The 25002-nt window shown below is 44.6% G+C and overlaps 1 protein-coding gene across 1 annotated transcript in view; it reads right to left on the bottom strand.

The window, feature by feature from the left end:
- Positions 1 to 25002, bottom strand: part of NEK11 (NIMA related kinase 11) — a 1698151-nt gene that overhangs the window by 706339 nt on the left and 966810 nt on the right. Inside the window, exon 9 of the mRNA XM_069648723.1 lies at positions 8754 to 8833. Coding sequence (XP_069504824.1) covers positions 8754 to 8833 — 80 coding nt within the window. The remainder of the gene's footprint in view (positions 1 to 8753; positions 8834 to 25002) is intronic.

Genomic DNA, 25002 nt, shown 5'->3' on the forward strand with positions numbered 1-25002 from the left:
CTAAAGCAGTGCCTATTGAATGTGGGGTTTTATCTCCGACATAGACTCATTCTGACTCAAACTAAATCCATAGGCAATATTATAGAATCTGAACATTTCCTATGCTTTGGGTGGCATGTCAGTATATCAGTGCTGTGGCATCCGTATGACTTGATCAGCAAAGAGTAATGTTGTTAAAGTGGTATTTATTTCCCAAATTACAAGAACCGAAAACAGGGTAAATGGGTAGAAAAATGTTTCCCTATCTAAAGCAAAAAACACACTTTCAAATTCAAACCCTTATGTTTTTGTACCAATAAAAAGACTGTCTGTGATGTTAGGATATAAATAATTATTATTATTAATAGGGTGCTTTTTGAGCACAGACCTAGCTTTGGGAGGCAACTGAGAGCTTTACAATAATAGAGGGAAAAACACAGTGAGAACAAGTTGAGAAATATAGGAACAGGGAGCTACTTGCCGCACTTTTTTTTCTATTGTTTTACTGTTTGATCCCATGTACTGCACTGCCTCCTTCCCTCTCCCATCGCAATCCCCCGCCCCCGCACTTGCGCAATCTCAATGTCATCTGGCTTAGTAAGATCGTTGTCTCGGTCTTCCCTGTTTTCCCCCTCCCTTGCCTCGTTGCACCTTGAAACACGTGTGTATAGGTGCGTTATAAATTCCATATCATATATCATACCAACAGGGGAGGCAAAGGGCAAGCAATTGGCAGCATGGGATCTACAAGCAACCAGGGAAGGCAATAGTAGGAAGCAGATCACACAGTCTGAGACAGGACAGGGAGTAGAGGGTGTGTGGACCTCTGTGTTAGGGAGGAGCCATTCCTTGAAGAGGAGGGGTTTGAGCTCCTTCCTGAACTGTAGAAGCCGAGAGAGTCTGATGTCAATGGGGTGGAGGATACAAGGTCTAGGGGCACAGAGAAGCTCTGCCTTACGGTTCTTTCCTTCCTGCACCAGTGGAGTTCAAGTGTGCACATGTCCTTACTTCTGGTGGATCGTAGGCCTCTGGAGATGCTGAGTGTCTCAGTGAGGTAATGGCATAGAACATAGCTAGATGTACCTATGTGAGGGGCCTGTAACACTGTCGCATTCTTGGCTCCTAGCATTTAGAACTCTCTTCATTAGTCCCTTTGTGCTTACTCTCATTTTGTTCCCTTTCGTTCGCAGTAAAAAAAGCTGTCTTTTATACTCTTAAATCACAAATCACGGGCACACTATGTGTTTCCCTAGCGCCTAGACATCCATTTGTGGGTGTCCTCATGCCCTGTAAGTGTAACACATAACATGTCAATAAGTGCATCTCAGCCTGCAAAGTGACTATCACAACTTAAAACCCTGGGTACTCTTAATAGACTACCACTATCGCTTGAATAGGGGCCCTATTATGAGTATTCGTCCTTAAGCTTGGTTACATTCTAGACATATTTCTTTTTCACTCCTGCAGTCCACTCAATTCTCACCACTAACTGTTATGATCTAGGGTCATATTCCATGAATTCTCTGGGGTGACTGAGCGGCACAGTGGTCTGAAGGTCCACACCCACATATCCTGTGATTGGGACGCATTACTCTGTGTGTGTCAAAACTGGAGCAATTCATGTTCATACCAGAGGGCTTTCCTGCAACAACGCCTACCCAATTTAGTACTGCCCAGGCATGCTTGCAAGTCCCAAATCGACATTCCTCAGACTTTCTTTACTTGATGCATGGACATTTCAAGTGGTTTGGCAAGCAATGCGACTGCTCTCATATCATCACAAAACGTCATACTAATCGGAAACCTAAAGAGAGGTTCAAGGAAGCAGAAGATATTCAAATTGATTCTGGGGTCAAAAAATACTTCGAAGGTCCTAATGCAATAGAAAGGTAGCTCTTTGGGTTAAACGCCCTGCTGCAGACATCTGTGTGCAACCTACAGATCACAGATTCAGATGCAGGTAAGGAGCACTCAGGCGTCCACATTTCTGAAGTAAACAATAATATCACATTTCCATGCAGCACTTCATGCTGAATTTCACCCACTTCTAAGTGCTGTAATAATCGGTGTTATTATTACCCAATTCAATAATGATGTCTCGGCGCTGCAATGAGTAATATTATCAGCCTGATTCAGACATTCTTGCTTTCCTATGCATTCTGGGACTAGTAGCGTCGCCATTTTCCGTATAAATCTAGGATGCAAACTCAGAAAACAGAAAATAACAGGACAGAATGAGCTTCTTCTCAATGACAAGTGGCATGTTGGCATGCATACTTTTTCGCTAGGGCATGTGCGTCATTCAAAGCGTGGCCTTTGTTTTTCTTTACAAAATACCTTTGATTAGTATAACTAATACTAATTTGAATAGCATCTGAGCACGGTTTATAGTGACATTTTCGAATGTCACAATTTCGAATGCCTTTTTCCTCGAATGAAAAATGTCGCAAAAAAAATGTCGATTTTTTTTTTTTGGTTTTTTTTTTAATGAATGGGGGTTCCCCCACAACAACCCTTTTTTTATTGACCCTTTTTTTTACTAACTAAACCCAAAAAAACATAAAATAAAAAATATATATTGGAAATATTTTTTTTCGACAAAAAGGCATTCGAAATTTGAACTGGATACCTCTGAGCACAGCTTATTAAAACCCACATGTGGTGCTCATTTGTCCAGCTTGCAAGGATGAATCCCTTGCTGGGATTCGAACCTACGGCTGTCAAAGCGATCGCACCACTGGCTGTGCTATCTGACCGGCAATGTATGAGCTACAAAAGAAAAACTGTAGGTTTCAAACATGGCTACAAGAAGGTGCTCTGTTTGGCAGATGACATGAACAAGGAGAAATATGAATGAGCTCTTCCGTGAAAGTTTTTGAAAGCTGTGTTTTAAATTTGAAGCTGTCTTTCAAAAATGGAATACGTAGAGTTAATGTTAGTCTGTGGATAGAACAATTTACAAAGGGATCTACGCTTGTAGTTAGCCTTGAAAATGTCACTGTTTCTTTCGTCTGAGTTCTTCTGAACGTGTTGGTTCCTGGCGTGCAAACGTCACTCATGCAATCTAGTGCAAAAGGTCCTTTCTGAATGCATCATCTGCGTAGGGGTACAGGCGGGAAAGCAGAGCGGGACAGAGGAGATGAGGTCATAGAAAGGGTACAGGGCGAGCAAACTGGGGATTGAAGGGGGAAGAAGGAAGAGAGTGGAAGGGGGAGTGATGGGGTTCGGACGGTGTCCCCCACAGTAGCGTTGCTAGGGGGGGGCTGAGGGGGCTATAGCCCCAGGCCTTTTAGTTATAGCCCAGGATAGAAGCCCAGGAGCAACAACCAAAAGGCTTGCTAGCCCCGAGTCCCGACAGTCTCAACATTAGCATAGCCCCGGACTTACTCCAGACCTAGCAACCCCCCCTGGTCCCCCGGATTAGGGCTATGCACACATTTCTGTGGAAGTCCTGCAGAGAAGTAGCCAAGGGATGTGGAAGCGAGCATGTGTACAGCAACGGGTGTGGAGGTGTCCATTTTGCGGCTACCGTTACACTAGATAGTTAGCATAATGGGAGTTGAGAAATGGAGGAACATCGAATCACTTAAGAGCAAACTTGTCACCCCTTCTGTGCGCCCTTTTAAACTGTCGAGCCCAGTTGAAAGCTTTTTAGCGCAAACCTCCCAAAACTTTGGAAAGTTTCACTTTCTTGAACTTGCGGAAATTCAAGGGATTTGAGATTTGCGCGAGCCAATACGAGCATGCTTAGAGCTGGCGTTTACATCTTTAGGAACCCCATCCTGTTACACTGTTACTCTTCGCAAACTTGTTTTCTTAATAGACAGAGTCTCGGCCACAGGTGGGGGGCACAATGCATGGCCAACACGGTCTTGCTTCAATCTGGTGCACACCATCTCCTTCTCCTTCGTGGGTTTAATTCCTTCTTGATCAATCCAATTGGATTACAGGTATTAAATGCATGTGATGTATGTATTGGAGACTTGGTGTACTGATGATTTTTATATTGATGGTTTTAACATAATCTGCTGTCCAGCCATACAGAATGCTTGTGGCTGCCTAATGGTGGGTTTGGCCATAGGGGCCAAAGTCTCCTTAAGCTTGAAAGTACTGAAAATAGGTAAATCCTCGCTGATTGTACTGTCTGCTTTAAAAAAAAAATGCAATGCACCTTCTACCACCCCTCCTGCTCATAAACATATACAAACCCCCTGGGGCATATTTCAATAGTATAATGCAGAAGAAAGTGACTGAAAAATTAGATTATTGGTATGATCGTCATATCGAGAATATTAGTTGCAGGGGATTTTAATGAACACATCAATGGGAAAGATGGTATGTCCATTTTACCCCTGAAAGAGAGGGTATGGAGTCAGTGTTTGGAGGTGTGTAATTTGGAGTGCCTTCATTTGACAGGGAAAGCTAATAGTACTGTTAAAAACGCATGGACCAATGGGGAGTTTGCTAGTTGCATTGATTATGTGTTTTGTAGTCAGGAAGTTTAGTCCAACTGTAGTCCCTTATATTTGGTACAGACCAATCTTAGTGATCATTTAGTGCTGACTTGAGAATACACCATTGAAAGGATTGTAGAATAAATACCTAGAAAGTACTGTCCAGGGTTAACAATCAGGGAAACCGTATTTACTGGACGGATACTAACAATGGAGATTAAAGTACCATTTTCAAAAACAAAAGGTCTACTTGATGAACAAGTTGAACGAAAGTGAATGGGATATAAACAGCGTATTGCCACAACTCTTTCACAATCTAAAACTGTATGGTACGAGGATGGGGGAAACAGGGAAAATCATAACTCCTTTGATATAGTCAAATTTAAAAAAAAGAGGGAACTATGAAAAAATCGGGCAAATCTCAAGAAACAAGATGACCTCTCAAAATCAATGTGTTCAGTGCACCTAAAAGCACTGACTTCAAAGTATAAGGATGGGTTCAAGGAGCATCAGAGCTCACTTCTTAGCACAAATTGGAATTTCTTTTTGATTTTCTGCATACCAATGATTAAAAAAAACTGTTGGCCCTTTTTTTTAAAATTTTTCTCGCTGGAAATAAGGTTCAGGAGCTCAATCCCATTGCAGAGACAGTGTGGATTTCATATCTGAAAACTCTATACTAAGATTCTAACATAGATTATGTATTCCCTACAATATTGCAGAAGAAATGGGAGCTAATAAAAGGTTTCAAAGCCGATGATATAGAAGCAGTGATTAAAAGGTTAAAAGTCTCTATGGCCCCCGAGCCGGACGCAGTTCCAAATGTTGCATGTAAATCTAATCCCTCATGCTGAGCAGAGATCTTTTCTCAATGGTTTGGTAAACTCTCTGCATCTGGCCAGATCCCGGAAAGTTGGAGGGAATCAATTCTAATCCCTGTGTATAAAAAGGGGGGTGAAGCAGAGCGCACACACTATAGGCTTCTAGAAATGCCAGACACAAGTGCTAAGATATTTGCCATGCTCCTATTGGGAAAGCTGACCAAATGGGCAGAAGAAGCAGGTCATTTGCAAAAGTGTCAATCTGTCTTTCGAAAGTCTCATAGCATGATACATAATAATTGTGTGCTGCAATATTTAATAGTGGACACTAATTCACGTAAAGGGAAATTGTATGTGTGCTATATGGACTTTTCGAAGGCCTTTGACACAGTTTCTCACCCAAAGCTTTGGAGCAAGCTCATGGAATGGGGTTTGGACCTGATACTATTGCACTTTGTGAAGGCCTATAGTGACACAGTGGTTACATTAAGGTTGTCACAAGAGGGGAAATTAACTCATCAGGTTAGGACCAATATCTGATTAAAGCCGTGATGCGTGTTGGCACCCCTGCTTTATAACATATACACATCAGATTTTGATCAGTGCTTGGCGAAAGTGAGAACCCTCCCGCCCCCCGACTTGGAATTGATCGAATCCCATGGATAAGGTATGTGTACGACAACATACTCATGGATTATACGCCAAATGGCCTCCAGCGTAGCACAGACGCGATGGCTAGATATGCTAGTGGGAATAACCTGTGAATTAATTCCTCAAAGACAAACATCATGGTGTCTGGGAGTAGAGCACTTAAAAACTAAGGATCCTTCACTTGGAAACTAAACCATATTGAGTTGGAAGTGAATGATTGTTATAAATATCTTGGGATACCAATTAGTGTATCACCCATTAAATCGTATTATGGTGACTACGAAATGGTACTTGTTAAAAAGATATAGTTAGCGTAGGAGTTTAAGAATTTTGAAGGAGCGATAAAAATATATTCTAGCACCATCATCCCTGCTTTATTATACGGGCTGGAGCTACTCTCGGATAGACATGTTACGTTTCTGGTCAAATCAGAAGGGAAGTTACTGAGGTCTATGCTAAGTTTACCGGTAGCATTGCGTTGTGAATTGAGCCTGCGCTCTCTCGGGGCATATTGGCTACTGAAGCGGTGTAAGCTCTATTGCACCATTTTGCTCAGAGAGCCTGAGGACAACACCTTAATGGGGCTCATTGCAACACATCTGCGGATAGAGCCTCAGAATCCTTCTTTTGGGATATTGCAAAAGTATGTATGGGAGCATTGTGCTAGCATAGATTTTCAGCTAGCGATGATCCGGGAAATCCCACATTTTGAGAAACAGCTTAAGTGGAAGACTTGGGCATGTCATAGAGCTCACTGGATGATAAAACTGAGTACAAAGAAATGATACTTGGAATAAACCCAACAGGAATTTGAAATCGGTAGGCCCTGTACTTATTTGTTAAAACCTTGTGATAAAAAAAATGATGGTCTTTATTTTCTTTCTTCGGTTAAACATTCTCCCAACATTGGAATGTATGGGTAGTTGGATAGGTGTCCTTTATGAGGATAGAAGATGTAGACTATGTCAAAGTTTTGTTGAGACGAACCGGCACATATTGACCCAATGTCCAAGACTGAGGGTTTATTACGAGAGGGCATATGCTTCTTTTGTTACCGAGATTGGTAAAATAGAAGAAAATCAATTCTGGAGTACCCTCTATGCCGCAACCTCCTTGGTTATAATTTTCTATGTATTAAAAGAGGCCATAAAACGTGTTTTGCACTTAACAAACCTTCTAAAATAGGATGGTGGGCTTGGCTGATGAGAACTGTAGATTACTGAATTGGCTGGACTGATTTTTAATTAGGAAATTAATCAAATTGAATTTGTTTTTATTTACAAATGGTGGATGCAATTGGCATACATCACTTGCTTTTCTAAGAAAATGTGTGTTTTAGATATTTAAAAGTTAATTAAAATGTAAATGTTTTATATTTATGATGAATTATGGATGAAATGTGAATATATTGGTTGTGTGGTGATGAGATAGATAAATTGGAGAAGTGGATATTGCTAAACTTGCTATTGTTGATTAGTACATAATGTTTTGTGATCTGTACCTTCAGCTATCCCTCCACAAATACCTCCCCTCTTGAACTCTTCGCTCCTCTACCTCTAACTCGCTCAGGGTCAGTCGTTTTTCTAAGAAAGGAGCTTGGGGTAGATCTCTGTCTTGGGCTGGGGCCTCCCTCTGGAACAGCCTCCCTGCCACTCTAAAACTTGAGAAGAACCATCTCCGGTTCCGGAAGCACCTCAAGACCTTCCTCTTTTCTTCTGCCTTCGCTCACCCTCTCCCCTGCTGGTCTGTTCTCTCTTGGCACCATGCACCTGGCCACCCTCTGTCCTTTGGGCCCAGGTACCTGCTCATCCTGTCACCCTCCCGCACTTCCTCCGGGCTACCCCTTGCACTGGGGTCTGTATCTGTACCCATACAGACACCTCTTTTTCTTCCTGCGCTTATCGGACCTACCCTGTCTGCTGCCTTAAACCTAGCACTTGCAAATTGCTGGCTGCATTACCACTGTTTGTTGCCTTAATTATTTATTTATTGTTATTTATCTGTTTCTCCTCTGCTTCGCACTTTCCACCTCTCCCCCCTTCCATGCACTTTTCCCCTCCCCCCTCTCCCATACACTTGCGCGTTCTCAATGTCACTGGGCCTAGTAAAATCGCTGTTTTGTTCTCCCCTGTTCCCCTCCCTTGCCTTGTGCGCTCTGAATCACTTGTGTACGAGTGCAATAGAAATAAAATATCAATCAATCAATCAATCAATCAATATCTGTGCTTAAGGTTTTATTCTCTTGTAACCAAATGCACAATAAATAAAAAAAATAATTAAAAAGCAATCTCCTTCTCCACTGGCATGATAGGCCTTCCTGCGGCATAGTGGATGGGAGTGGAGGGACAAGGAATCCCGAAGAGAATCAAGGTAAAGTAAGAGGAGGCAAAGCCTGCCACAATGGTGACCTTGCAGTGGGCGTGGATGGTAAACAGGGGCAGAAAAGTGTAGTTTAGGGTCTTCCCCCTGGAAAAAACAGAATTATAACACACACAAAAACAACGAAGACAATTCTGGCGAAATATAGATCATTTTCACTATAAATATCATTCAAATGGTATTCTCACATGAAACAGGCCAGGGGACGTCCTATATGAGGTGGCCAACTTCCTAGCCAGAGGCGTTGCTAGGCGGGGGCTAAGGGGTCTATAGCCCCTGGTCTTTTGGTTGTATCCCCGTATAAAATACCAGGAGCTACAACCAAAAGGCTATAGCTAGCCCCCAGTCCCGAAGGTTCCAACACTAACGTAGCCCCAAATCTTTTCCAGACCTAGCAACACCCCTGTTCCTAGCACAATAGATACACGTGCCATTATGGTGTTTGAGGGCCAGAAGCAGAAATACTCACACAGCGCTCATGATCTCGTCCTTCTGGCATTTCAGGGACTTTTCCTTCAGGGTCTGACCGGAAAACTTGCTTTTCAATTCCTTGGGGACAGAGAACGGAAGAAGCATCAGTCAAGCACCAACAATACACGAATTCGAATGCTAAACGCAACGCTAAGTCTAGTTTTTTGGTTTAGCCATGAAGGTCTGACAGGCAGAAGAATGGTAGCACGACTTACATTTAGGCCCTGTTTATGGAAAGGTTGAATATCACCTTAAGTACAAAATACAGTTTAAATGGGTTGATCCTGTTGTCTTTCTATGGGGAAAACCACCAGGCACATATTATTAACATGATTGCTATCAGGTGGAAATGAAGCTGGCTGTATGCGTTCTGTGATTGCAGTGCTGTACATCTAGAGCACACTGTGTACTTCCATTTTACATCTCCAGATACATCAGTCCCGTGAGAGTTCGTGGGGCGGGAGTAAAAAACCAGAGCAGATAGAGCCCCGGCCATTCACAACACTATCTTTCCCTCATGAGAAGAACTAGTCTTACCACAAGATGTGCAGGTGATCCGCCAAGGTAAGGCCCTTGTGCGCAACTCTGATACGCGCATTCATCTCACATTTCTGAATAATGCACAAAAGTGTAAAAAGAAGGGACGGTGAGTGTTTCCACACATCGCCTTTGTGCCCGTTTAGAACATGGGCTTGGAAATGTGCAATGCACAGAAGGGTTGTATCCATTTCTAGGATTCATTTTCTTGACAATTCAAAACAACGGGCAATTTGCAAAGCAAGCTGCTGCTTTGTGTCCCCATGACCTATCTGAGTGCCTGGAGCCTATGAATATAAGGACATTCATGTTGGCCCAGCAGCCCATCATGTGTGCCATGGCACACAGTCATGCCACCTGGGTGAATTTGAAGAATTTCCATTAATCATCCCTCGGGCAAAAAGGCTTTAGACAGTTGCCTATTCTTTGTGACTCGAACCCCAACACACTATTGGCTTCTCTCCCAAGGCACTCTCTTACGTGTTCTGATTTACCATAAAAGATGGCGGACCCGCCATCCATTATGGAATGGAGAGACACAATAAGGAACCAAACAAATACCTGTTGGAAGAAGCCAATCAGATACAGAAAGGAAAGAAAAGGCAAACTGAGCACCTCTTCAACCTGTAGGTTTCTCTTTGTGGCCCCCTTTACTGTCTTAATAGGTACTTGTCCTACAGCAAGGATGGCAAAGACTACCGTGGATCATCACTGCTATCAAACTCACCTGTTCTGCTAATGGGACGGCCTTCAAACTAGCTGCTACATGGCGCCAAGCCGGCTTGGCATTCACCTCCATAACCTTTCTAGGTCTGCAAAGCCAGATGCTGCGGCCGGACACCGCCCCAGGATCCCCTGCAAACTTGCCCACCATCCAGGTGCCTGTGATGGGAACCCAAAGGAAGTAGACTAAACTGTGCAGAGGCCATGGCACACGTGAGGGGTGGGCGTCAGCAGACGTAGAGCCCCTACTATTCTAAAGGGGACCCAGGCGCTATTGCTCTGAGGAAAGGGCTGCGACCAGAACAAACAGTAGCATCTCACACTGCTGCCAGAAGGCCAGCTGGCAAGAAAGAAAAAAAAAGAAGAGGAAGGTTTTCAGACAAGTGATGGAAAGGCAAAGAAGGGCATATAACCAAGTGATCAAAAGAGGTAACTGTACGGGAGATAAGAAATGGAGCTTAAGAAAAATGCATTATAGGAGAGAGAACCAAGTACAAGGAAAAGACAGCGTACAGCGGGAGAGAATACAGAACAAAGGTCAAATGAATCCATGATGGGAAAGATGAAGGAACAGAAGGGGCAGGAAATGTACACGAGGAAAGAGGATGGACCAGAGGGCAATAACATATATGATGGGGGGAGGAAGGAGCACAAGTGAAATGCACAATGGATGACAAGAACCTATAGAAAAAGACATACAATGTATGAGTGTGAAGAATGATTAGAAGGAAAGAAGGTGTAAGAGTTAAAGGTAAAATAAAAGTCTGATTAAAGACCCCATTTCATCCGAAATCCTCCTGAAACGATTGCAAATGCTGCAGGTATGGATGCAGCACTACTAAAGTGGTCCAGAGAGGGATCAAACATACCTGTAAATGTAATTGAAATGTAAACCTTTCTGCTGGTCACCTAATACACTGGTCATGTAAGAGTTCGGTCTATATGCCAGCTTTGCCGTTCTGGGCCAGATTACAGAAACTTTGCACCGGTGCAAGTGCAAGGTTTGCACAGTATTAGCACTTTGGCAAAGTTTGCCCTATTTTTAAAAACATTGGGACACATTAAAAAACCATTGCACCTCGACAAGTGCAGGTGGAACATTAAAAGCACAAGGGCTAAAATTGCCAGACCAAAATGCTTTCGACGTAATATGCCCCTTGGCTGAGTGAAGCCCACAGACCGCCACATCCACCCCTCCAGCTAGACTAGTTGACTAGAAAAGTATGAAAGGCCCCCTTAAGGAAACAAACAACTGATCCTCGGATATGTTCAGAGCACTGGTTCTTGCCTCATATTGTTGCAAACAGCAAATGATACATCAACATGGATAGTCTAAAAAGTAGGGAAAACTGATCACCCAGGAGCTTAGTCCGTCTAGGAGCAAGAAATGGAACTCCTTCCGGAGAAAGCCCCACCTGACTAATTCATTGCCCTCACATCTTATCCCTCCAAATTAAATCAGAAACATCAGTATAACCAGCTTATCCAAAAGGCCTGCAAGGACAGAGACTACGAAAAAGTTAAAGACCCCTGTCCACATCCCAAAGACAAGTATTTCTAGGTAGGTCTATGTGAAATTCTAACCCGGCGGACCTTATGCAACTGATAGACCAAAGAATGCTCCCCCACCAGTGAACCATCCATCAATGCATGTCACATTAAAGTAGAGGACCTGTAAACATTAACCGTACAATAACAGAAAGAAGTACGAGAAGCCAAAACGTTGATCACTTAAACTACTGCCACTTGAATGGCATCCACACATTACTGGTCACACTAGCAAACCTAGGGTGACCAGGCAGAACTATAAAACGGATCGTACTTGGGCCCAGGAATCCCTGATGAGACCAACAGCCTCCTGTGAAAGGCCGTTGGGGACCATGTATCCCTGGAAGCCTCCAGGCAAACAGTCTGAGGGCCCCTGGCAAAACCAGAGGATGCGGTTCTGCAAGTGAAACCAGGGAGCTTCCATGGTCATCAGCAGGGCTAGAGGGTACCATGCTTGTGAGGTTCCTGGGGGTATACAATGAACAGAAAGCTGAAGTCATTGAGTCGTCCTCAGGGCAATGTCAAGTCAAGCAGAAAGGATTTGAGCAGGGCTCTCAGGTTGAGCGTGATCTCGCTGAAGCATTAGTCAAGGATTTTATGACTCCTCCGGGCATCTATCCAGGCCATATTTCCTGCTCCTTTGCATTACAGAGCCCTACAGAGACTGAAGACTAAGGCCCTCAGAAAAGGTTTAAGGTACACCACTCCCTCTGCACGTGGGGAAAGGACAGCATACAACGACCGCCGGCCCAATCGGACAAATCCAAGTTGAAATAAAACTGCTGATTGACAAAATAGCTACACCAAGTGGAGAGAGAATAGTTTTTGTATTCTCTCTCTCTTGCAGGTTTCCGCTTCAGCAGGAGAAGAAACACTGCTTGCCTTGCCGAACAGCCATTCAACAAGGAGAAGGCTGCTCTTCGGCATGATTGCCTTCCGTAATATCCACCCACACGCCAAGCAGTGACCGCACCACTACAAGGTCTCAATGCTATCATCAATGTTCTGAATTCTGATCTTGAAGAGAGGACAGCTCTATTAGGCAGGATTTGTATCTCTTCTTTAGGCGGTACTGGAACAAATGAGGGCAACTGCCTCTTAATCAGGCGGGCTGGTAACTCAGCAAGCCTGGTTCACAAACTTTATTTGGAGGGCAAATCGAGTTGCAGATAGAAAAACCTGCAAAAAGGAGCAGAGTTCAGCATGGGCCTGGACAATTTTGCTGCCGTTTAAATGTATTTTTGCTACATTTCAGCACTCAAATACTAGAATGTACATTTTCCACATCAATATTTATTATATACATCAGCCTATATTGAATTCTACGGATTTTTATATAGGGTAGTGCTTTCTGAGAATGGTTGATCTGGTACAAAACAAATATATGGTAGGTGGTCATTATATGTTACGGACATTGACTTTTCAGAAGCATCGCCCTATTGGAACAAATAGCTTAGCAGGTAGAACACCTGCAGCAGGTAGACAATGTTTTAGCCTGCAGGTCACGCGATCCAATTTTGTTCAAATTGTCTGCTGGGTTAATGTACCTACTGCAGAGGTATATGTGTGTGTAACCTGCAGAATACATTATTGAATACCAGCTTGGCTGCCTTAACCTTCCTCTTCTCAACATAGCGGCAATACCCTTAGTGGTGACTTTCCAGCAAGTATAGTATAATGTTTAGTGGGCAGTATCCATTACACCTAAAAGTTTAAATTGGCAAAGTATTCTTCTTTATTTTTGTATGGGCGGATAGGTCCATGAGACCCCCCCTCCCCGACATGCCCCACCAACGTGTGGTTCGTGGCTCGTCAGAGGCCCCCCTGTCACCAGGGCCCAGGTTGCGGGGTGACTACTGATCGACACACAGGACTGATCGTATTGTTCTGTAACAGACCGTGGACACCATTTTGGAAACACCAGGACTTCATTTTAGATACTGACGACCTAAAACCCCAACGAGGCAGCCTGCCTACAAATGCTGCAGCTTGGCCCCCACTCACAGAGAGCCATGCTCTTCCCCGGCGCCTCCACTCCATGGCAGATCCGCTGAAGGCCCGTTCTCACGAGCAACCAGACACGAAGAAGTATCAGAACAAACACTGTATCATTTACCTTCCGCAGTACATCACTGTCCCCGAAGTGACCCGTCTCATGGTTCAAGTCTGGAAAATAACAGAAACCCATCCTAATAGAACAGGCCTCGACCTCGCATCTAACCCCTAACATGTAAAATATATGGTGTCACTACCCTCCTTGTATGAACCCCTGTCGATGTCCAACCATGCTCCAAAGCTTGACGATTTATAGAATTGTTATAGTAATTATAAACATCCGTGTTTGGGGACGGGATAAAAGTTCATATGTATCGGTAAAGTAAGCATGGCCTCAGCTCATGCACGATACCATGCGCCTAGAAGACTTAATGAAAAGAAATTGATACAGACCACCTAGTGCTAACTAACGAATGCTGCTAAGTACAAAGGAAGGCATAAAAAGCATTACTGCAAGCATGTGTGTGTTGCACGGAGGGACACGTTTAAATGTACAAGCCAGAATGAAAATGTATTATCGCCACTGAATGTATTGCTTCTATGCTCCTGAGTACACCACCAAACCTAATGCTACCCCATGTGTTATCCAACTACTACCGTGTGAGATTGCTAAAATGTAGTCGTCCGATGTTTAGTGATGTATAAAACACTGCCAAATTGTTGTAGACATATATGAAATAATACACAAATGTATAGACATTAGAAATGTGTGATCACTCTAATATTACTAACTTTATTAATTGTTTCCTCGTTTCGCATAGTGTGCAGGCCAAGCACAGAGAATTGCTCATACACACTCCCACGGCCATCTCCCCTCCTTTCCCGCCAAGGCCCGCCAGGACAAGCTGGTGTGCGAGCAGCACAGCCTCACCCCCCTCATTCTGCTGGACCCGCTTCAAGTATTCACCTCCCCCATGTACGAGACTACCATGGTCGGCCAAATGAATTATTTACAACCCAGTCCTAAACCCCACCGCCTCAAGGGGCCAGAGGTACACCCTTGCTGATCCAGTGGTACTCTGGTTCACCCCAGGTTAATGGGCCTCAGAGAGCAGATATTCAACCCTGTACTAACACATCATAAAGTAATTCTTCACTACATCTATCAAGGCCAGAATGACAGGGCAGCTCACCTCATGCCCTCAGACCAGACACCCAAGTTTATGACACCAGGTCAACAGATCAGAAGTAACAGTGCCCCGATGTAATGCTGAAGCTTCACATTATATGCATTCCTCCTGTGTCCTATTATCCCTTACAGTAACATATTGCAGGATTTACAGGACAACTGGAATCATCTAAACGGATGAATGTTTGTGTGTGTGGCCACAAGGGCAAAATGTCAGGGCAATCATCCATGAACGACACTGACCGCGCCTGGCCTGGCAGCCCCACCCCAATGAGATCAGCTGACCCATCCGCCCCACGTTGGCACCACGCTGATGTCCACCAATCATGGAGCTGCTTGTCACTACTGCACCTATAGTTAGTCGACGCCACCCAATCCCCAAGACTATGTGCCCCCTATAGTGTGTAGGTTTCATGACAAAGTTTTGTAATAAATAATACTGTCTTTGCTATTGTCAGACAGAGCGCTCTTGGAGCTTGCAGAATCCTTTGCATGCCCTATTTGACTAGATAAAGAACTTTTTACATTTACCTGCACTTGGTCTTGACGTCATTCCCTCTCAGGGGGTGTCCATTATTGCCTCTCATTGCTGGGAGGGTAATGCCTTTTGGGGACGCTTGCTTTCAGTAGTGACCCCGAAAGCGTGATTACATTTTAAAATTTCTTCATCGTCCCCTCCGGCACGAGAAATTCTGGGCGGCAATGGAGACGCACGGTGCGCCCGCTCAAGAGAGCTGCCCGCCTACAGCAACTGTTATGCTTAGACGTGCACACGGAATAGAACAAAGTGTACGGGGTCCCGCTCCAAAAAAACCCTTTTATTACCGCTCGCCGGAGCCGGGGGGGCGGCCATTGAGTGTGTGGCAGCGCCGCCTGGCCGGACCCAGTCCCGAGAATCTCGATTCAAGACGGGCACGTGAGTATTAAGTGCGAGTGAGTGTAAAGGGTGAAGGGGAAGGGAGTCAGAGTACACAAGGTCATTTAAAGGGGTACTTTCAACTATTAATGCTATTTATATTTACTCTACTTTCTCTGCATATGGCCATTAGGACAAGAAAGGTGAAATAAGAGAAGTTAAAAGACGGGAACCTAGCTCTGCAAGGGGGTAGAAGGCGACGCCGCGTACTGCTATCTCAACTAGTACTGGGAATAAGTGAAAAAGTGGAGAATAAAATCAAGGTGTCTGAAAATAGGGAGACACGGTGTATAAGTTAGAAACTGTTACTTTCTTTTTTCCATCTACTTTAGTGGGGGTACCTCAGTGTGATTAAAAGATAAAAGGTTTTGAACAAAAAAAAAGGGGTTAGGGTTTGGGGACAATTGATGATCTAGGGAAAGGGGACCTTACCAGGGAGAGAAGTACAGAGCAAGGGAAAAAGTGAGGGGTAAATGTTGTGTTGTATGTCAAAAGTCTGTTAAGTGTCTGTCCCATGTTGCACATGTTAAGTTAAAGATGTTTCAATGAATTTCAAAGAAATTCTTTTGAATTGATGACATTGCACAGCTCTATGGTATGGTCATCGTAAGTGTGACCCGGTAAGATCTGAAGGTAGTAATATTGTGAGTAAATGTCTTTGATCTAAAGGTAGTAATAGTGTAAACAAGTGTGTTTTGCGTATGCCCAAGAATTGTTTAAGGTAATGGTCACACATACACACACGCACGCACCTACAATCCACAGCGTCAGATACAAACTAGTACAAGAGAATAAAAAAGCTGAGAATACAATATGGGGGCGGAAACACCCCTGGCTCATATCTGTAAAAATGTACCTGGTTATTCAGAACGTATAAAAAAGTACCGCGATTAGCGGGTCACAGAACTAAAGGGAGAAGGACTACCTCAAGTAGGGCCAGAAGGGGGATCGTTTGATAAGAGTGTCTTAGATATGGTAGCCACATGCATATTCATGAAATATAAAGGAAAACAGTTTCATAATAGAAGAGAAATATTAGACTTACGGAGGCTATTTGAGGAAGTGCCTCCTCTCAAAAGGAAGGAGTCAGTATCTAACCTGCCCTCCACTGTTGATACTCCCCTACTCATACATGAAGTTGGAAAGGAAGAGATAGAAACAGAGGGATCAATTGAGGTAACACCATTGTACCCCCTTCTGAACAAACCAGTGCAAGCAGAAGGTTATAGTGATCCCACATACGTGCCCACTGCAGCGCCCACAGCCACCCCACGACCAACAGCACAACCACCATACGAGTGCCCCAGACAGCGCGGACAGGTAAGCACATCGGCAGTAGATATATAAAAGTTAACAGAGGACCTAGATTCCAGGCTCTCCATGGCAAGAGATGAGTTATCTAGAATAAGAAGTATATGTGAGCAGAGTGGAACCAGTGCTGTTAGAGGTGAGCAAACATATAGAATGCAGGCACTTGACAAGTCATCTGAAGAGGGATGGAAGAAAGGGGAAATACTGTTCAGGATTCAGGAAGAGCCAACTCGAATAATAGAACTGGGGTCACAGGAGATGGATGAAATCACAGGTGAAGAGGGAATGGCTACCGGGGGCATGGAAGAATTGTGGTGTGATATTGAGGACGATGAACAGGAAAGTGGGAGGTTGAGTGTGGCAATGGGAGGAGCGGCAGGTAGAGGAGAGGGAACACCTCTGGGAAGGACAATGGAAGAGGAATGGACAGGAAGGTTAAGGAATAGGATGGGAAGAATGGCACCGTTAGGAAGGAAAGGATTGAAGGTGAGTACTGGCAGAACAACAAAGGGCAAATTGCAACTCCCATTGTTACATAGGGGAGGTGGGAGACCAAATTACATACCCTGGGCTCAGATGGACAAAGCTAATTTGCTGAAATCATTGCCCCCGCTATCAGGTGGGGCAAGTAAGTGGATACATGCATTTGAAAAGCATAGTGCAGGAGTGCCATTAGCAGTAGAAGATGTCAAAAGTATGCTAGTATCGGCAGTGGATGACCAAGCAGATAGAGTGTGGGCAAAGGCTGGCTTCCCGGGAGTGACACTGGACTGTGATCATGATGGAGCATCTTTTAACACAGTGCGTGCGAGGGTATGGGATGCATTAAGAGAAACATTTCCAGACACACCAGCTTTACAATCAGTAATGCAGTGCACAATGAATGATGTGGAGGATGCTATGGATTACATTTTCCGGGTGTAGGAGATGTGGAGAGCCGAAACGGGCATGCCCTGGTATCAGCCAACATCCTTATTTTACTTTATAATAAAGAGAGGACTCCCAAAAGAGGTACAAAAAGCACTTGACAAAATAGCGGGGATTGAAGCAAAAGGGTGGCCGGAAATACAAAGCATAATAGTACACCACTGCAAAAGAATAAAAGAAAGGGAGAAAGAGATTGCCCAAAAAAAGTTGGCAGATGAGGCCAAGTTAGTACAAACAAAGCTGGTGAAGGTCGCTGCAGCTGTGGCGGCACTCCCCCACGACAGGGAGGGTGAAGAGGAGTAGGGGCTGGTAGCGATACAAGCGAGGATGGCAGCAAATTGGGCAGGCAACGAGCAGCCACAGTGGAATGGACAGGAGCAATACGGAGGTCCACAGTGGCAAGAGTGGGCCCCCCGCGGAGGACGAGGTGGGTACAGAGGGGGTGGTCAAGGGTACGGGGGAAATGGAGGGCAAGGTCCAAGGGGGGACATGGGAACTGTTGGAATTGTGGGAGGTGGGGACATTTCTCGCGAGAATGCAGAAGCAGACCAAATAATGTATATCAAGATAACGAACAATGTGGTCATCCTCACCCAGGGAGCTCCTATGGACTACCCATGGGAGGAGCACAAGGGCAGCCAGAGCGGGGGTATGTAGAGCAACGAAGAGAACATCATCACAATGCACAACAACATCCACAAAACCGCAACCGCATGCAGTACACACAAGGTAACCCCTTTGCCATGACTGCTAACGGTGCACCAGCCCCATAAGGTGTAGTGGCGGTGTTATCAGTGAATGTCTTTAGTCAAGGGGGGAACATGAGACATCCAGCATAGGACAGCCCACAGGGAGCACTTGCGTGTCCTGTTCTATCTACGACCTACGATGCAGCAGAGGAACCATTGATAGGGGCGCAGATAGGGAATAAACAGTTCTCCTTCACGGAGAGAGGGATAGTTTGCTCCACCCCAGGGATCTGCCCCTTGCGCGTAATGCTGGTGGTGCATGCACGAGCAACAGCACCAGAAGTGCGTAGCATACCGGTGGATCCCGATATGTTTATTCAAGGATTGAAAACAATGGCACGAGTAGTACCGGAGTTGAAAAAACTAGAATGGCGAGTGCCAGCAGAATTCATCTTCCGACCCATAGCACACCCAGAGATTGTGCCAGGAACGGTGATGTCCCTAGATTTGCATGCAGTTCAAATATCAGCCAAAAGAATTGCTGTAATTGCAATGGATCTACATGGATGTGAGTGGCGCACAATATTGTGCATCAATGCCGACATTGCACTGCGGGATCTGTCAGATGAAGATCTTTTCTCAGACTCTGAAAGTGACTGTGAGATAATAATGGAAATAGCAATACCTTGTGACATCATGATACAAGAGAGGCAGGTGCCAGTACAGCTGATGGCAGTGGTGGGGGCACCACATTCCTTCTTTGATGATGATATGAAATTAGTGCCCAGTAATTTGTGGACTACAAGCCCCCATGATGTGGGATTATTGCATGGAGTCACCCCAGTCAAAATAAAACTCAAACCTGGGGCCATTTTGCCCAGGATGAAACAGTACCCCCTGTCCCGAGAAGCAGAAGAAGGGATAAAAGAAACAATCAGTGCATTACTGGCCCAATGAATAATAGTGCCCTCAAATTCGCTGTGTAACACTTGTATCTATCCAATTAAAAAAGCAAAAGGTGGGGCATGGAGGATGATCCAAGACCTACGCCCCCTTAATGACGTCATTCAAAAAGAATTCCCTTTGGTCCCAAAACCTGCATCGATATTGTGCAGCATCCCCAAGAATACCTCACATTTCACAGTAGTTGATTTGAAAAATTGGCATAAGAGTGCAGATATCTAACAGCCTTTACACTGGGGGGTAAGAGGTACGAACATTGTAGGTTACCGCAAGGGTACTGTGAGAGCCCCAGCATATTTAACCGCATCCTCCATGAAGACTTAGGAAACATGAGAGCAGAGAGCATGATTATTCAATACGTAGATGATTTGCTCATCTGCGCACAGAATGAGGAAGAATGCAGGATTCTGTCACTCTCTTGATATTGTTGGCCCACAAAGGCTACAAGATCGACAGAGGGAAACTACAGTACTGCCAACCAGAAGTGTTGTACCTGGGACAGCTAATATCAAAAGATGGCAAAAACATAATACCAGACAGAGTAGATGCCATTACAGCAGTGAGGAGCCCAAGCACAGTGAAGGACATGCAAACATTTCTAGGCATGTGTAACTACTGTCGAGCATGGATATTAGATTACGCGGAATACACAAGACCACTACTGCAGGCACTCAAAGAAGCTCAGCGGGAGAACAGAGAAATTCAATGGTCAGCAGAAATGACTGACTCATTTACATCACTCAAGAAATTGATCTCATGCGCACCAGTACTCGCGAACCTAGATTATGAATGCGAGTTTTACCTATTCTCCCACTGTAAGGGGATCCTCATGACAGCAGTGCTGACACAAAAAACATCCCTGGGACACAAGCCACTTGCTTACTACAGTGGCACATTAGACGCAGTGATGCAAGCACACTTCGCTTGCAAGCAATCTCTCGCAGCCGCAGCGTTCGCCATTGAAAAAAGTGCAACAATAGTGATGGGATGCTCTGTGACACTATTTGTGGAACACTCCCTATTCGCTATATTAGAAAGATCAAGAAGCACACTGACAACAGAAAGAGCAACTGCTTATGAAATAATATTATCGCAACATATCGCAAACATACAAATAGTCCGATGCAAGACAGTAAACCCAACAACATTCATTACAGAACCATGCACATTAGAAGAAATACAGGAGCATGACTGTGCCACTTACAAAGGAGAGGAAGGGGAAGGCCCTGTGGTAAGTGAAAATGCACTAAATGAAGGAGAAGTTTACTTCATAGATGGGTCAGCATCAATCGACACTGACACAGGGGAAAAACATGTGGGGTTGGCATTTGTGAGATTGGAAGAAGGTGAGTACGAAGTGATAGTACAGCATTGCCTGCCATCACATTACTCAGCCCAAGCAGCAGAGTTTATAGCCCTTATTGATGGTTTACGTGCAGCGAAAGGGTGTACAGTGACTATTTACACAGATTCAGCATACATGACTACCACAGTACACATCGGTTTGGCAAGATGGGGCCGGAGAGGGTTCCACAGAGCAGATGGGTCACCAGTGCAGCATGCAGAGTTCCTAAAAGAACTTATTGAGGCATTGAAAGAACCCACTATGGTGGCCATAGTGAAGTGCCAGGCCCATACGTCCAATACGGACGTCACCTCTTTGGGAAACGCTGCAGTAGACTCCGCAGCCAAGGAAGCGTCCTATTTAGTGAAAGAAATATCAGGTGAGTATCTAATGGACCAACAGGTAGTGGAAGAACTCCCGGACGGATACAACACCATGCCCGTGTCACAAATACTGGAAGTACAAGAAGGAGCAAGTGAGGAGGAGAAAGGGCTGTGGGAAAAGAGAGGGTGTAGTCAATCAGTAACAGATCTTTTGTGGCATCAGAATAACACAGTGAAGGTGATAATGCCCCTCAAACTCTTAGAAATAGCGTTTCAGCAACTACACTTCCCAGCCCACAATGCTAAACAACACATAGCAGCAGAAATACAAGAAGACTGGTTTGTGCCAGGCCTCCAGGAACATATATCAAAACTAGCAATGGAATGCACAACATGTCAAATATACAATTCAGGAATGACACTAAGGACACTTCGAGGAACAATACCCAAATCATTAGGGCCCTTCAGAGAACTGCATATTGATTATACAGATATGGGGCAAAGGAGTAATGGGGCACGGTACATGATAGTGGTTGTCTGTCCATTCTACAGATGGGTTGAAGCAGGGCCATGCGCACGACCTGATGCCAAATGCGCTGCAAAGTTCTTAGTGAGGGAAGTTTTCACGCACTGGGGAATTTGCGATGTGATTCACTCAGATAATTGCACTCATTTTGTTAACAAACTGTTTAAAGAAGTAACAGCCCTGTTAGGAATAAAAGCTATGATCAATTTATCATCCACAAAGCAATGGCGTGGTTGAGAAGATCAACGGCCTTCTAAAAGGTAGGCTGTCAAAATTGTGTTTTTCCCTCAAAAAGAATTGGGTTCATTGTCTGCCTCAGGCCTTGTTCGAGCTGAGAAATCAGCCAAGCAAGGACCACCATTTTTCACCGCACGAGATCGTGATGGGAAGACGCGTGCACACAGCACACTCCCTGCTCCGCAGACATTCAGATGCACACAAAAGTGCCACGATACTAGGAGAAGAATTTACTGACTATTTGACAAAACTCACCAGAGCAGCCCGCATGATATCAAGGCAGCGTGCACCACCAGTTACTCGAGAAGATGGGAGTGAGGTAGTAACATTTGTTGAGCAAAGCCCACAAGGGCAGTTAATGCCAGGGGACATGATTTATGTCAGAAGTTTTGTACGAAGGTGGAATGCCCCAAGATTTCATGGCCCTTATGAAGTGATATTTTGCACACCGACTGCGGTGAAAGTAAAGGGCTTGAGATATTGGATACATTTAACCGACATACATAAGGCATATGACAGTGTCCAACAGGAACAAGAAGAGGAAGCACAGACAACAGCAGAAACTTCACAATAAAAGGGAAAGCAAAATGATGAATATTAAACATGGGTATAAGGTAAAAGAGTGATAAGAAAAGAAAGAAATGTACATTGACGAAAATTGTTTCTATGTTAATCGAAGCTAGCAATGAAAATATAAACAAGGTTGTACTGTAAGTATAAACTCTCTCTCTCTCTCTCTTGTTCTCTAACTATATATTGACATAAAGATTTCAACTATTCAAGTATGCTTAATGCACTTTTATGTTTTAACCTATAGGAGTAACCATGGCAACGAACGGGCAGCCCGCAACGAATAGCATTAGGGCAGTTAGAAATGTAAATAATGTATTCAATTTGCGTAGATATTCGTATGAATGTGGCCTGTTTATGTGTGCTGTTTTATTTTTTGCAATGATGTTTGGTCTCGTTACTGGTTCATTTCATTCATCTCTATCGAGATGAATGACGGGGTAGGGGGGAACGAAACTAACACGAGAAATTGAACCAAGGTGGTTAAAGAGGGTGATTACTTAGTATGGAATGGATTTCAGCTTGTATGGGGCTATGGTAAAATCCCACCCAATGCGCAGCCCCCAAATAATATCCACAGCAGCCCGAGTATAAATCCAACCTCACTCCCAAATGTCTCAGAATATAATGTGTACGGTTTAAATGATCGCAACCCTTCTGTCATATCATGACTATACGATACTACTGCCACACTGCCCTCACTAGGAGCTACCCCCACAGCAGAAACTAGACCACCCATAGGAGGAAAGGAAGAGAATGGAGAAATGGCAGAGAAGTTTCTGTCTCTATATGATGAATGGGGCAAGAGGGGTGCGGGGAAAGGGGGGCCAATATCACATATAGCCCGAGAAGCAAAGAGTTACCTTAGAAGCAGTAGGAGAAAGAGGGAGGTGGGGAGGAAAAAATATGATGAATACTCTGCCCTGGGTCTATACACTATAGAAGACCCCAGACATCCACATCAGTCAAAGAAATAGTATGCGGACATGAGTTCAACCGCAAAAAAGACAACCAACGAGAGTTGCTATGTCTGTTCCCTGATCCCCCATGCCTCGGGCACATCTAAAGTCCTGTTGCCAAAAGAATTGCCTCTTGCAGATGCCCAATGTCTCCTTCATCTTATCTTGTGCAGAATTAAGAACACCTTTCAGGCACATGAAGTATCTTTTGAAATGCTGCAAAATTAGAAAACCTGCCACTCGAGAGTGAAAGGAGTGAAATGCTTGAAAGAACCTTTTTTCGTGATGACAGGGACATTGTTTTTGGACAACAAATGGAAAGACGAAGAAATATTGTGCAAAGCTGAGGCACTGCGAGGGCTGACGGCAGAAAAATTACAGTGGATCGAAAAAACATGCACGCCAGTCTGGAAAGAGCCCATCACGAAATTAACCTGGGTGACTGCCATAGAAAAGCCATTCAAACTGCAAAAAGAAATATCCTACGATCTGTGCTTCCAAGGGGAAGGGAAGAACCCAATGGGTGTGAACAAGAACTGTAATCGGACACTCACTTCCCAGACATGAAGAAAGGGACAGCAGCACTTATGGACACTTACTGGGTCTGCGGCAAACAGGCGTACCTGCACCTCCCACAGTCCTGGAGGGGCACGTGTTCGTTGGCAACACTACACTCAGCGTTGATGGTGATTCCGGAGAGTCATATTGCTGGGGGAAAAGGAGTGCCAGATGCCCCCCGTGAACAAAACACCACGCCAACAGAAGAGCCACAACTGTATGTCCTGTCTTCCAGCAATGTGCAAGCGGTGTTATCAAGGTGGCGAAGGTCATCCAACTACATATCCAAATCCTCCTCAGAACTATTGGCACAGATTCCAGACAGGTATCGACTGTTCAGTTCTGCAGAAACGTTCTTTGCCTCACTCGTTTCAAGCATCCAGGCGCGGGCAAATGCAAAATGGCTCCAGATCACACATTGGGAGCTGATCCAGCTAGCTAACGACACTGAAGAAGGGTTTAACGTGATCAAGGTGGAGCTAAGAGCCCTGCGGTTAATGACGATGCAGAACAGATATGTCCTAGACCTGTTGACGGCGATGGACGGCAGTGTTTGCCGAAAAATCAGGAGTGCATGTTGCACATTCGTACCTTCTGAAGACGCAGATAATGGTACAATGTCACATGTTATCGCAAGCAGTGCACAACCTGGGGGAACAAATGAAAAATGAAGGTGGAGCAGAAGCCAGCACCTGGTTCGACAACCTCTTCTCCTGGGTACCATGATGGCTTGGATTGACGAGCAAAATGCTGATGCCTGTCGTGGTATTTTTACTTTGGATTTTTTACGTGTGTCAGCTGGGTCTTCGGTGTTGCGCAAATGCAGTGCCTAGTGGCGCAATGATGATGGTGACAATGGGTAACATGAGGGGAGTCGCACAGGTCATGCACGAGGCTCAAGTATAAACAGGTGAGGATCCAGGGCCAAAGT

This window comes from Ambystoma mexicanum, chromosome 2q (genome assembly GCF_040938575.1).
Source record: "Ambystoma mexicanum isolate Mex_15411 chromosome 2q, UKY_AmexF1_1, whole genome shotgun sequence".
NCBI classification, from domain to species: domain Eukaryota; kingdom Metazoa; phylum Chordata; class Amphibia; order Caudata; family Ambystomatidae; genus Ambystoma; species Ambystoma mexicanum.